The sequence below is a fragment of the Rhinoderma darwinii genome, chromosome 1, assembly GCF_050947455.1.
Source record: "Rhinoderma darwinii isolate aRhiDar2 chromosome 1, aRhiDar2.hap1, whole genome shotgun sequence".
Classification (NCBI taxonomy): domain Eukaryota; kingdom Metazoa; phylum Chordata; class Amphibia; order Anura; family Rhinodermatidae; genus Rhinoderma; species Rhinoderma darwinii.
This window is the reverse complement of record NC_134687.1, coordinates 110,942,360-110,957,567: the sequence shown is the minus strand read 5'-3', so window position 1 is coordinate 110,957,567 and position 15,208 is coordinate 110,942,360. Positions and strand designations below refer to the sequence as shown.

General features: G+C 40.6%; 1 protein-coding gene across 3 annotated transcripts in view; it reads right to left on the bottom strand.

Annotated features, from left to right (window-relative positions):
* MARCHF1 (membrane associated ring-CH-type finger 1) overlaps nucleotides 1-10,895 on the bottom strand; it is a 312,223-nt gene extending 301,328 nt beyond the window's left edge. For 2 of the 3 annotated variants that reach the window (XM_075860278.1, XM_075860277.1), the window contains exon 1: nucleotides 10,080-10,895. In XM_075860278.1, coding sequence (XP_075716393.1) covers nucleotides 10,080-10,178 — 99 coding nt within the window. In that variant the 5' untranslated portion in view covers nucleotides 10,179-10,895. The remainder of the gene's footprint in view (nucleotides 1-10,079) is intronic. The other variant, XM_075860276.1, reaches the window with a different exon arrangement.
* Nucleotides 10,896-15,208: the final 4,313 nt, after the last annotated feature.

The following is a 15,208-nucleotide window of genomic DNA, read 5'->3' as shown; positions in this document are numbered from 1 at the left end:
GGTTCTGTATTAGTTTAATGGGTCTGTATTTAGGGGGTCTGGTCCAATCTTATTGGTTGATATGGGCAACTACTCCACTTTTCCTTTGCACCAGTTTTGATAAATATCCACAATGTATTTTTACTCCCAACAGGACATGTGAACATAAAATCCATACAACTTTATTAAAATTGTTGATGTTCTTACATCAGCTTCTCTCACTTTATATCTTCTCTCCATATCTACACCGGCAATCAACTGATCATTCTTGCACTTAATTTCTAGGAATTCTGAGTGGGTATGCGTTTAATCTTATACATTGCACAGCTGCAGATAATTTGTCTCGGAGTAAAGTAAGCTATCATAACAAATTATAATTTTTATTTCAAATTAAGTTTGTTTTTCCTAAATCAACCATCAAAATGTTGTAAGTTTCCTTTACGGTTCTTTGCATAATTGATTTTGCTATCTTGTCTACTGCATTTAATTTAACTCTTGTTCACGTACTATTTTTTATTATTTTCTGATATGAAAACCTATGTTAATTCAATAAATAAATTAATTTATTATTTAATTTGCTCAAGTAAATATATACTTTACATGACAGCAATATTTGGGTGGTGTACATCCTCATTTCTGGGGCTCCTAATAGTGTTCATTATTTTCTAAATTCCTTTTTTTTTTTTTTATGAGTAATTGCCAATTGTGTCCAACGTTAAATATAGAGCTAAATGGCATATGAAATAAACATTATATCCATTAGTCAATGGCCAACCGGACATTGGTTGAATATCCTAGCAATTTGCCACCAAAGTCTGTGATAAGACAAGCATCTTGGTATGACAAGCGTCATACCATAATCAAAGGTTTACATCTCAGACCCAGAAACATATAGTCATTCTCATAACAATTTCAAATCATGCACCATATTATGACTCATTGGTTTAGTAGGAAATTGTTTAAGTTTATTTTAACATTCCCTGTTAAACGGTATATACATGTAGTATTGGAGGTTGTTATGGCATATTGTGAAAAGGAGGAAATGGTTGATCTCCTTATATACATATGGAAAAATTCTTTCTATACTTCTCACATGTTTGACTACAATATGAGACAAAATAGGATAGAAGGAGAAGAGGAGATTAACAGAAGATTTTCTGGATTTTTTTGTGTGTATTTTCTACATGTAATGTTCTATTAAGTCGGTAATATGGAGAAAATACAATAAAATTCCATTTATCAACATTTTGCTTACAATATCACAAAGCTGCTAGTTAAAATTTCAACATTAAAGTTGTGGACTACAAACCAGATGGCATAGTGGAGTAAGGCTGCTTTCCCACATCATATTTTTGATCAGTATTAAATCCATTTTTTCAGTCCATAACATGGAGCTAATATTAATCCATGAGGCTATTCACACAGGCATATAAAATACGTGCATATTTTAAAAACACAGCATGTGCTACTTTCATCCATTTTTTGACTCTCACCCGCAGATTGTTTAAGATACAGATACATCCCTATGCGATCCTTATGTCATCCGTATTTCATTAGTATTTCATCATTATTGTAACCAATTTTCAAAGAGGCTGCCTCATGTAATTCCATTTCCTGCCTAGAAGACAGCCCGTCAGTTTTATGCATCAATAATACTGATGATATACTGACACAATATCAACCATAATACAGCCTTAGCTGATAAGTACACAAGACAACATGCACTCAGGCAACAATTCGTCAATGTTTTTTTCAACGCAAAACGACACATGCAATGTAATAAATACGATAGTCATAAGAATTTAAAAACCTGTTCTAACAATTGATCTCCAAGCAGTGGCTCTGAATATCAAGACATACATTATTATTCATTACAGAAGTTTTTCTTCCTATACTGTACCCTGAACATGAAAGGCAACAGTCTGTTCTGACTGGATCATTGCATTTAGGCCTCATGCACACGACCGTAGCCCGACCGTAGCCGTGTGCACGCCCGTGATTTTCGTGTCGGCCGGCTGCGGACTGTCAGCGGACTGTCAGCCGCAAGCCGCCCGCACATGCACATGGCCGGGCCATTGTTTTCAATGAGCCCGGACCGCAACTCCGGACCATAATAGGACATGTCCGTACTTTCTGCGGTCCGGGTTCCCGGGCCGTGCACGGACCGCAAAAACTACGGTCGTGTGCACGGCCCCATAGAAAAGAATGGGTCCGCAATTCTCCCGTGGATTTGCGGGGGAATTGCGGACGCAAAAACACGGTCGTGTGCATGAGGCCTTAGTGTATAGAGAAGTCAAGAGCTTTAATTAATAAATTAGTGTAAGACTGTCAGGTTCTTTTGGCTTAAAGATAGAGGATGATCATTTGGATAGATGATAGCCGTGTGCTATGTAAAATAAAAATACACATTTCAACAGAGTTTAAAAAATGTTTCACTATTGTAAGGTGCATGAAAGAATGATTTCAGTAATATGGAGCAATGTTTCAAGTTATTAAGGGCAAAAATGTTATTAAATAACTTGAGCGGGATGGATGTTAGAAGACAGGGCCACAGAGTCAAATTACATAGTGTTGAAATGCTCTTTTTATTGCAAAAAGAGCCTAAATTTCAAGCATACTAATTTATGCTTGCTAAGAATAAGAAAGTAAGGGTATGTTCACACGGGCTATTTTCAGCCGAAAAAACGGAAGCAGAACACCTACAGACATCTGTCCATTTATTTCAATGGGAAATATGGCGTTCTGTTCCGACTGGGCGTTTTTTACGCCCCGTCTTAAAAAAACAGCGCATAAAAAGACGCCCGTGAAAAAGAAGTGCATGTCACTTCTTGAGCCGTTTTTGGAGCTGTTTTTCATTGACTATAGAGAAACAGCTCCAAAAACAGGTGTAAAAAACGCCACCAGAAACGCGAGTTTGCTTAAAAATTTCTGAAAATCAGGAGATGTTTTTCCTTGAAAACAGCTCTGTATTTTCAGACGTTTTTTACTAAGCGTGAACATACCCTTAGAATTAGAATTACTATTTTCAATGTACTTATAGCTGAGCCTGGATGTATCTCCCACTATCTAGCGCAAGCTTTCTACCCTGAACCAGCTGACCATATGAAGTTCCTACATGATAACATTATTACCACAGGCCGCTGGCTGCTTGCCTACCTGTACGGCTGACGTACCTCTCCTTATCTTACCACAGCCGGCACGTGCCGAGCAACATTTTTAAAGGACATGCACATGTAAGCTGTTGTTGATTAGCTAATGGCCGAGTACCTCTGATTATTTAAACCTGCTCAGAACTGCAACAGCTTGCCTGAGCAACAAGGTTCTTTGCTTGATGTTAATTTGTAAAGGATTCTTCTGTTTTGGATTTAACTCAAACTGTTTCCGGACCATGCCTTCGGGTCACCGCCTGCCATGACCTGTATCTGTCTATTATGTTGCATTTACTCTGCCAGCCGTTACCTTGGAATTGTTTGACCAGGCTTCTGTTTATTCTTGCTGGTACCGACTTTGAAATAACAATCTGCAAGCCATCAGTGGTTGCACCTGGGAGTTTTCTGTGCAAAGTCCATACCACCCGTTTTAAATTGAAAATTTCAAAATCCCTGAGGCCCCATGCACACGACCGTAAAAAAAACCTCAGTTTTTGCGGGCCGCAATTGCGGTCCACAAAAATGGACCCATTCACTTTCATTGAAAGCGGACACCTTTCCGTAGAAATGTTCCGAAAATTATGGAACATGTCCGTTCTTTTGCAGTTTGCGGGCCGTGCTCCCATACTTTTTATGGGAGCACAGCCCGAAAATGTGGGTGGCAGTCGGCAGCTGGCCGTGCCCGCAATCGCGGGCCGTGATTGCAGGCACAGTCGTGTGCATGGGGCCTCAGACTGCACCCCCCCCTCCCCAGTTTAGCCCTCAGCCAGTTCTAACAGCAACACTGTGAACCCATACTCTTGTGCAGAGGTCTCACTTTAACAATTATAATAAGAAATTGCTATTTATGGAATGCCCTAATATATTCTTATAACGGTTCTTAACATAGAGAATTTATCAATATCACTAGAGATATTATCATTTATATAGGAATAGTTCTCCTAGAGGCAGAAACACATCAGAGTACAAATTAAGCTTTCTGTGAACCTGTTTAAGGTTACACAATTATTAATACATTAGATAAATATATCTTTGCTGCCCCTCTTATGTTTTTTTGGAGTATATACACAAGTTCACCTAATGCACTTGTCTAATAAGATACCAATTCTCAAACCAGTCAATGTATTTTTCATTCAAGCCCTCTTTACTACCTCAGACCATGCAGCTGCTATAAATCCCATAGAGAAGGGGAGACCTAAATATATTCCCATTAATTGAGGAGAACCTAAGTAAGGCTCTTGTCAGGCATGGCAAGGGTATCAAACAAAGGGGAACATTTCCTTAAGACAGTGAGGAACAATCAAACAATCAGCCATTTGTGCCAGTATCAGAAGTTCAGTCCTTTTCATTGCGTGGATCCAAATACCATTTTATTTTTCATATATTAAACACATATTCAAATATATTTTTTTAGTCGTTTTCCTTCAAGGACAATTTCAGCTGTACAAATTACATTCAGTTAATGCCTTGCCTAAGAAAGAACATGTACAAAAAAAGAAAATACGTTGCATAAGACAATAAGAATAATTAAAAGACATGCTGTTTGTGTCTAATCAGGTCAATCCTTTTTGTAACAGGGCTTAGTGTATCTGTTAACACGGATTAAGAAAGGAACACTTACAAAACGACTGTTTAGTAAGCAAATCTTTCTAGACATACACAACAATCAGTAACATATTCTGTAAGTACTTAAAAATATACTTGCTAAACGATGTGGGGAGTATCAGGCAAAATAACTTAGAGGTCTGAATTAATTTGGAGGTCTGGTCAGGAGTCTAAATTGATTTAGTGGTCTGGTCTGGGGTCTGAAATAATTTGGGGGTCTGGTGTCTGAATTTATTTGGGGGTCTGGCCTGTGGTCTTAATTAATTTAGGGTCTGGTCTGGGGTCTGAATTAATTTAGGGTTTTGGCATGGGGTGGGAATTAATTTAGCTGTCTGGTCTCCGAATTACTTTAGGGGTCTAGTCCAGGGTCTAAATTAATTTAGGGGCCTTGCCTGTAGTCTGATTTTTTTGGTTTGATGACTCCCATGCCCCTACCCAGCAATTTTGTATTTTTTGGAATGTATGTGGTAACAGTTTCCCAGCATGATTTGTCATTGTTTTTTACTTTGATTTTACAGAATTCTTATGCGTTTAGGCTGGAATGTTAGAGACAGTAAAACATTATCTATTGGTAAAACATATATACACATGCAGTAGTAAGGGGCACAATAACAGGGAAATAGCTGTGAAACCCCAATGATGGCGATCAAACATCTCTGCAGAGACCTGAAAATGGCTGTCCACCGACGGTACCCATCTAACATGATAGAGCTTGAGAGAATCTGCAGAGAAGAATGTCAGAAAATTCCCAAATACAGGTGTGCAAAGCTTGTGGCATCATACCCAAGAGGACTGGAGGCTATTATCGCTGCAATAGGTGATTCAACTAAGTACTGAGTAAAGGTTCTGAATATACACAGCCGAGTCAAATTATTATGACCATGGCTGGCTTGGTGGGTATATAAGGTGTGCGATAGGCTATATGAACACATATCACTCGTTGTTGTCATGGGTAAAAGGGGAGATTTATCGGAGATGGAAAAAGGCATGAATACTGGCTTTCGGGCCAAGGGTGATAGTATTTCTCAAACAGCGCAGTTTGTGAACTGTTCGCGTGCTTCTGTGGTAAAAGTGTATTGTGAGTGGGCAAATGGTACCATTGGGAATAACCAGCGTGAAAACTGCAGAGCACCACGTGCCATTGATGTGAGAGGTGAACGTCAGTTAATACGAAGGTGTACTATGGCCAAACAACATGCTACAGTGGAGAAGCTCACTGTGAAAATCAACTAGGGGGCTACCAGACGTGTGTCTAAAACAACAGTTCAGCGAACACTACTGTGTATGGGGCTCCGAAGCAGAAGGATGGTCACTGCTCCTATGCTAACAAGGGTGCATCAGAAAAAAAGGCTTTAATTTGTACTGGAGTATCGGAATTGAACCACCGATGATTGGCAAAGGGTTGCCTTTTCCTAAGAGTCACGTTTTCTGCTTCATCGAACGGATGGACGTTGGCGTATCAAACAAGAAATATCAGAGAATATACACCCTGCAACCATTGCTGGAAAAACACAGGCTGGTGGCGGCAGCGTTATGGTCTGGGAAATTTTTTCCTGGCATTCTCTGAGCCCACTCATCCATGTGGAAGGCACTTTGAACCGATATTGGTGTGAATCCATTGTTGCAGATCACGTCCACCCAAACATGCTGTTTGTCTTTCCTGGGGCAGATGGAAACTTCCAGCAAGATATTGCGACATGTCACACGGCTAGAAATTTCCGACAGTGGTTGGAAGAGCACAACCAAGACATCCAAGTACTTCCCTGGCCACCTAATTCACCAGACTTGAACCCAATTGAGCATCTGTGGGACCACCTCGATCGTCTTGTTCGCTCTATGGATCCTCCCCATGTACCCTCCAGCAAATGTGGGATGCACTGCAGTCAGCATGGCTCCAGATACCTGAGACAACCTACCAGCACCTTTATTGAGTCACTCCCAGACGTTCTAGCTGCTGTCTGTGCTGCACATGGCGGTTACTCTGAATATTAGCTGGTGGTCATAATAATGTGACTCGACTGTGTATATGTCAATGCAATATTTTCGTTTTTCCTTTTCAATAAATTAGCAAAGATTACTAACATTCTGTTTTCACTTTTCCATTATCGGGTATCGAGGGCAGAATGATGGGGGAAAACGTGAATTTTTTTTTTATTTTAGCACAAGGCCTCAACATAACAAAATGTGAAAAAAATTAAACGGTCTGAAAACTTTCTGAATGTATTGTACCTGCAAGAATCAACTGGACTGCACAATTTATCTATAGCACTCTACTTATCTGCGGATAGGGTCGATGTACTTGGCTGGCCCCAGGACTTAGGTGCCCCTAGCTGGTACAGTGATTGATTCCCTGTATAACATCCAGTGGAAGTGGAATTAGACACAATGGAAATAGTTGGCGGCACTGTTGCTATTTGCAATGATAACAGGAAAAGTCACTTTACTTGTCCAGGAAAGGGTAGGACGAAGAGATGGAGATTCCAGAGCATAGTCAAAAAAGTGAGTGGCCGGTAGCAGAGGTCAGGCAGGATGCGTTACTGTGGATTGGATGTGCTAGTAATCGGATAAGGGAAGGGTCAAGTAACGATGATCAAGTAGAATAAGAATGCAGTACAACATCAAAAGAGCGAAAAATAGACCGCCACTGCTCCGGCTCTTGGATCACCACATGTCTTGGCACCAAACATAAAGCAAGATCCTTAACAGGTTTCACACCAATCAACAACAGGTGGTGCTCAGTGGTATGTAGGAAAAGTACTTGAAATGCGCTGAAGACGAAGAAATTCCACGGCACTCACGATTCAGTAATATTCTTCTTTAATAAGGCAAGAAAAGGCAGCAGACTTTGTCAAGGCTTCCAAGAATACAATACAATGGAGAGTAGTCAGAAAAGCTGGGTCACAACAGTTCAAACTCAAGTAGTAGCAAGCACAAAACTAAACTAGGGTATAAAACTTTTAACTGAGGCCAGTGTAAAACTGCCTAAAATAGCCCCCCCCCCCCCTTAACTTTGATTGGCTAGAAGGATGCACACTCCATGCATGTGCTTTTCCCGCAATCACGCACCCATCGCAACAATGGGTCAATGTGACCCATTGCTGTGGTGGTGAGGGAGAAATATGCCATTGAAGTACAGACGGGTAAATACCTTACAATTATGAAATTAATCTAAACACAAAATTCTGACCTATTTAGTTAAAAAAACAAAATGAAAGCTTATGATCAACAGTAGCACACTTTAGTCATCTCCATAGATGCCGCTATAATCAGATCTTTCATCCAATCTGGTATAAAAGTTTTTGTCATCTGTACCCAGTGTGACAACTTGGGGTAAGTTAGCTCACAGTATCACAATCTCCAGGGTAAGATGGTTGTCACACTTAAGAATTTTCACTCCAACACAGTGGATTCAGTTTAAAACTGGCCGCAACCAGCTGTATTGTCTTCATACATGAAAAGCTGTTTTATAAAACAGTTGAAAATAAACCCTAGGCCGTCCAGCCTCTAACTAAACATACAGCTTCCCTAGCTATCAGGGTGAAAGGCCTTCTGCCCAGCACCTCACAACAAACATGTGTTCTTACCAGAACTTTTGACTCCCACAGGCTGGCAGTGCCCGTCTTGCTCAGACTGGGAGCCTTATGTGAATAGATCACACCTTTCTTGAAGGAGCCTTAACAGCTGGCAGCTAATGAGACTCATAAGGCAGCCCAAACACGGGACTGTCCTAAAGACGGAGTGGAACTTCTCTTCCACTCCCGCAACCCAGACCTTTTTCCAGGTTTCTTGTCTAATAAATAAGGAGAAGGGACACTTTTTCTTGTAACATTCCTTCTGAATATAACATTCTGGGCCCAAATCCTGCCCTTTAGTAGCCACACTGCTACACCAGCTTTAACCAATAAATCTATTCTCTGCTGCTATCCCCAATGATTAAAGTAGATTATTAGATAGGATGTTAATGATAGAAGTAACGAATCAGTGAGGCTTTAATATTTTGGTGAATTAGCAATATTGAAAATATAATGATCTTTTTTACAATGTTATTGATTTTATGTAACTTTTTAACAGAAAAATCATTGTACAGGTACGGTTGGATTCATAAAGCTCAAGGAATTCAGTATGTTAAAGTCAGGTGTCATAGAACTTTAACAATTGGTGATCAATAAGATGTAATTTAAGGGGATGAACCAGTAGGGGCTAAGCACCACTCAAACCAATGTGCTGCTGACGTCGGAATAGATGGGAATTTTTCACAAAGCTCTTGACACATCGGAGATATCAAGAGACCTGACTGTGATGCTGAGTGGTCAAGAGCAATATGATAGCTAGGGGTTCCCTCACACCATCCCCGAATAACCACAATTTTAACAAATGCAGTTTAAAGAAAATAATTTACCCAATTTCACAATTCACACTTGAAGCTTAAATTTCACCAGTGCTGTGGAGCGGATTGACAATAAAAAAAATGATAACTGGTCTGGCCATTTTTGTGGCACCCAGGGAAGTTGTTACTACTCATTGGCCCATACTGTATTGAAAAGGAAGAGAGACCTCCTAACCTCTCAGCCAGACCCCTGCAGTCCAGGAAATATTTAGATAGATAGATAGATTATACAGAGAGATAGATAGATTCTGCATTTATTCATTAACATTGCTTACGCTGTGCCATATAATTAACCATAAACTTTAATTTGCACAAAAAAATCCTAACTTTAAAGTCAATTTGATAGTTATACCATAAGTATTGTAAGAATAAGAATAAGCGACGTGACATTTCTGAGATTCAAAAACATTCTATCTTATTAATTCTCAGAATTCCCTTCAACGCTCTCCAGTCATTAGGAACAAGTATTATAATTAATTCTAAGGCTGGTAACAATGCACTGACTGACTCTTTACAAAAGGTCTATTTGTACTTAATGTAGCACTGCTCAAGATTCAGTCAAATGAAAGCTTTAATACATGGCTATTAATTTATGCCAAATATATTCAGGCATGTTATCACTACTGTAAGTTTTATTGTTTAATGCTGCAATTATTATTATTAGTACTAATAATAATAGATTTATAGGAATACATTTTCCAACACTCTCGGTCATTTCGGGATATAGAACTCTATGCACCAATAATAATGAATTCATATGAGACAGACATCTTAGTTTATTTTTATAAATACAAAGCAGCCAACTTGAGTAGAATATGGACCTGGATATCTAGATAGCCATGAAAGCATTATACATGCATTAAAATGAACACACATTTATCATGAAAAGCATTCCCGTCAGTTTAGGTATCTGTCATAGTAAACAGTGAATAGACTGGCAAGAAGAACATTGTACTGACCTCAACTTCTTTGTTCTTCTCTCTATTTTTTCCCATTGAACTTCTCCCATTGCTAGCCGTTTCCCTTGCAGGGACTACAGAAATCTGTTGCAGGGGCATATTGTTGGTGTTGCAGGTAGCCAATACCTGATTGGATGCTTGGTATTTTCACTCCCCCTTTGTAGCCCACCTGTATAACAGCTCATATCCTTGATTTTCCAAGATCAGTTCTACGCACAAACAAAAAAAAAGAATAAATATTATTGGAAATGAATGTTTAGAAGCAATCCAAATCTTCTGCAAGCAAAGGACACAAAAAAGCCATAATCCAGTTAGTTTCGCCAAAAGATGAACACGACAAGTTCTAGGTAATATGCTCTGTCATTCGAACACCCTTTCACTCCCCCAGGAGCAGTGTGCAATTCAATTTCTATGGTACCTAATAGCTGTCATGGAAACCAAGGAAACCTGGGTCTCACAGGCCATTATTAGCAAGCGCTTTCTCTAATGGCACAGACTTCCACATTTACAGCGGCTGCCACTTCTGCTTTTGTTTCCTAGTTGATTCCTCAGGAGGCTACTAAGCACCCTGAGACACTGCATCGTGCTGACTAGGTAAATAGGCATAAGGCTGAAAAGCTTAGTGCCCTATTTTGGAGCCAAATCTCTTCCTTGAAAGGCGCAGATAGCTTGCTGTGTCGTTCATGCGTCTAATCTGCTTAGGTCAAAGAATCTGCCTTCAAGTAAGGAAGAGAAGTGAGGGAATCAGGTGTAAAGAGGAATACCACACTGGCACAAGCAATGTGCTATGCTGAGGGTGGTTGTAGCTCTATCCACTTGCTGTATTGTGTGTATGAGACATAATAAGATGCTGCAGCACAGGCAAAACCAACAGACACTGAAAAAACCCTCAGACGTCCGCACATAGGGGCTCACATGTCACACTGGCAAGCTGTACACATTTCTAGAAGCGTGGCATTTACAGCAGCTGCCTGACTACAAATGGAAGACATTGACTTCTAGCGTTCTGTCACGTTTATGACATTACCTGCTTCCAGCACTGATTCAAATACTAATTTGTAAAGTGTCTATATTCCTACAAAAGGACACTGACAGTCAGGAAAAGAAGTTCAATTTTGGCTGGGTTCACACATGATGCAGTTTTTCATGCTGCTTTTTTGAGCCAAACACTAAAGCGGATACAATAGAGAGGAAAAGCATCGTCAATTAGGTTTTTATGTTCCGTCATATGAGCAGAAAAACAAAATTGATGGAGTGCCGGATCCGTCGCGCAATGGATATCAATGTTGCACAACAGACCCCATTGACTTATATGGGGTAAATCAGGTTCCATCATGGTGTCTTGTCTCCTTTAATTGTAATTACTTTCTTCATCAGCACGCCTGCAGTGATTTAACTCTACTCATACCTGGCAATGTCCTAATAGGAAAGTCTCATAACACTGTCCCTGTTATTTCCTGCACTCTTTTCTATCTTTCTTGCCTGTGTATAACCTCCTCAATGCGAAATGCTGTAAACGGGGTTTTCCCACCATAGTTTGCAATAGATATGCCATCACTTCCTATTCGGTGGGGATCGACTGCCGGGATGTCGATGGATCATCAGAGGGAAGGAGCCGCAGCAATTAACTGAACTCACAGACTTCACAGATTTTTCCTGAATAGAGACTTATGTCCAATTGATGTGCAGGGAACTACAAAATAGCCGCATTTAAAGGGAATGTGACGCTAGAAAAATTTTTTTTTTTAGTTAAACAATTAGTGTATAGGTGATTAAACATTGTTCTAATTTTTTACATTTTTTTCACGACTCAGGAAATATTATAAATTAGATTCTAATTTATAATATTTCCCAGCGCTGGTCACTAGATGGAGCAATTCCCAAAATTGCAGCATTGCATGTGGTAAAGCATGAGAAAACTCACTCGCTCTAGTGAGCTCTCAGAACCCCCCCCCTCCTTTATCCTGGCTAGTGCCGGGAGAAACGAGGGGATTGAACGGTCAAACCTCCTACACTGTGTGTCGCCATTTTTTGAGCTAACACACAGTGTAGTAGGTTTAGGCTGAGTTCACACGACCACATTAACGTCCGTAATGGACGGACGTATTTCGGCCGCAAGTCCCGGACCGAACTCAGTGCAGTGCAGGGAGCCGGGCTCCTAGCATCATAGTTATGTACGATGCTAGGAGTCCCTGCCTCTCTGCAGGACAACTGTCCCGTACTGTAATCATGTTTTCAGTACGGGACAGTAGTTCCACGGAGAGGCAGGGACTCCTAGCATCGTACATAACTATGATGCTAGGAGCCCGGCTCCCTGCACTGAGTTCGGTCCGGGACTTCCGGCCGAAATACGTCCGTCCATTACAGACGTTAATGTGCTCGTGTGAACCCAGCCTTACATACACTAGTAAACACACAGTAAAACACTTACATACACAGAAATAACTTACCTGCTCCAGTCGCCGCCGCTCCCTCCGGTCCGTCCGGTCCGTCTGCTACCGCCGCTCCAAGTGCACAAGTCCGGAAGCCGCGACCGGAAGTAGTAATCTTACTGTCCGGCAGCGACTTCCGGTCTACAGGAAAATGGCGCCGGACGGCGCACAGTTCAACTTGGACTGTGTGGGAGCGGCGCATGCGCCGTTCCCACACAGACGGCGTACAGCATAGTGGATGGAACGGGCCCCGTTCGCATTCACTATGGGACTGTAGCTGCCGTATTCCATGTCTGTATGTGTCGTTAATCGACACATACAGAAATGGAAAAAAAAATGGCAGCCCCCATAGGGAGGAAAAAGTGAAAAAATAAAAAAATGTAAAACACAAACACACAAATAAATATAAAAGTTTTTAATAAAACACTAAAATCAAACTGATGTAAAAAAAAAATACTTCGTGACACTGTTCCTTTAATTCAATGGAGCTGTGTAGCAGTTCATTGCATAGCGGGTGGACAGGAGTGTCGCTGTGTGGGGGAAAAAATGAAGGCACTAGTTGCTTCATTTTTGGGGTCGGCGGAGTCCCAGAGGTAGACCCCCACCTTTTTAATAATGTTATGGCATGGCATGTCCTCGGAATACGCAATAATATTATAATATGGGAATACTCCTTTAAAGAGGCTCTGTCACCAGATTTTGCAACCCCTATCTGCTATTGCAGCAGATAGGCGCTGCAATGTAGATTACAGTAACGTTTTTATTTTTTTTAAAACGAGCATTTTTGGCCAAGTTATGACCATTTTTGTATTTATGCAAATGAGGCTTGCAAAAGTACAACTGGGCGTGTTGAAAAGTAAAAGTACAACTGGGCGTGTATTATGAGCGTACATCGGGGCGTTTTTACTTCTTTTACTAGCTGGGCGTTCTGACAAGAAGTATCATCCACTTCTCTTCAGAACGCCCAGCTTCTGGCAGATCACGCTGTGACGTCACTTCCCCAGGTCCTGCATCGTGTCAGACGAGCGAGGACACATCGGCACCAGAGGCTACAGTTGATTCTGCAGCAGCATCGGCGTTTGCAGGTAAGTAGCTACATCGACTTTGTCAAACCACTGGAGGAATTTTACTCTGTGTGAACATAGCCTTATGTGGGGTCCACCACTGGGCCTGTAGTCATTCTGGGTCAAAAGAAGGTCCCATAGGCCCTTTAGCTACTGTGCTATTGGACATACCGTGAATGATAGATTGTTTAGTGCACCCATATATTAGCCTAGTGAACAAGTAACTACAATTTCCTTATCCAGTACTCAATTTAAAACAACATTGCTATAATAAAATATGTATTATTGAACGCTATGACAGCAAATACAGAAAACTATAAATCAAAGTGCTATACTAAAATTATACAAGCACAGAATTTTCAGATAAGATCTGACAGGAAATACATGTAACTAACATTCATTATCTAATAGAACTTTATGTTTTAGTGAGATTTTCTTTTAATTTACATACAAATAACCAAAAAACTTCATAGAACTTTTATTAAAATAGATCTACAATGAATTTCTGCAAAATCAAGTTCTACCCAAGTTTTTTTTAAATCCTATTTATACTCTTGAAATAATAGAACTTTGACATGTGGGGTTAAGGTCAATGAGTCTAGGATGGATCATATGGAGCCCACACAATCGAAAGGTTCATAAAGTAAATGTACAGTGACTCGAATTCATCTAGTATCACATGGCTGAACAAAGATAGTTAGGCCCCATGCACACAAACATGCTTTTGAGGCCGCAATTCCCACGAAAATCCACGGGAGAATTGCGGCCCCATTCATTCCTATGGGTCCATGGTCCGTGCATGGCCCCGGAGCCCGGAAAGAACGGACAAGACTTATTACGGCCGTGTTCTGCGGTCCGGGCTCATTGAAAATAATGGCCACGGCCATGTGCACAGCCCGTGATTTGTGGCACATGTCTACGGTCGTGTGCATGAGGCCTTAGTATACAGTTTCTCCAATCATCTTTACGGTCAATAATTATTATTTTTTAAATAATAGGATCAACTTAAAGAGACTGTCACCACATTCTAAGTGCCCTATCTCCTACATAAGGAGATTGGCGCTGTAATGTAGGTGACAGCAGTGTTTTTTATTTAGAAAAACAATCTATTTTTACCACGTTATTAGCGATTTTAGCTTTATGCTAATTAGTTTCTTAATGCCCAAGTGGGCGTGTTTTTACTTTAGACCAAGTGGGCGTTGTACAGAGGAGTGTATGAGTTCATTTACTCAGCGCATAGCGATATAGTTATATTGCTATGTGCAGCCCACATAAACACACTATAGCGATACTGCAGTGACCTGACAATGAATATACATTACCTCCAGCCATGACGTGATGTGTATTCTGAATCCTGACACGTCTGAATCTTTCCTGTGAGATTTCCAGCAAGGCAAACGTAATCTCGCGAGATTACGATGAAAACTGTCATTTAAAACGAGATTACGTTTGCCTTGCTGGAAATCTCATTGAAAATATTCAGAAGTGTCCGGATTCTGAATACACATCACGTCCTGGCTGGAGGTATTGTATATTCATTGTCAGGACACTGCAGTAATGTTAGTGTTTGTGTATGTGGCTGCACATAGCGATATAGCTATATCGCTAGTGCTGTGTAAATGAATGGGGAGAA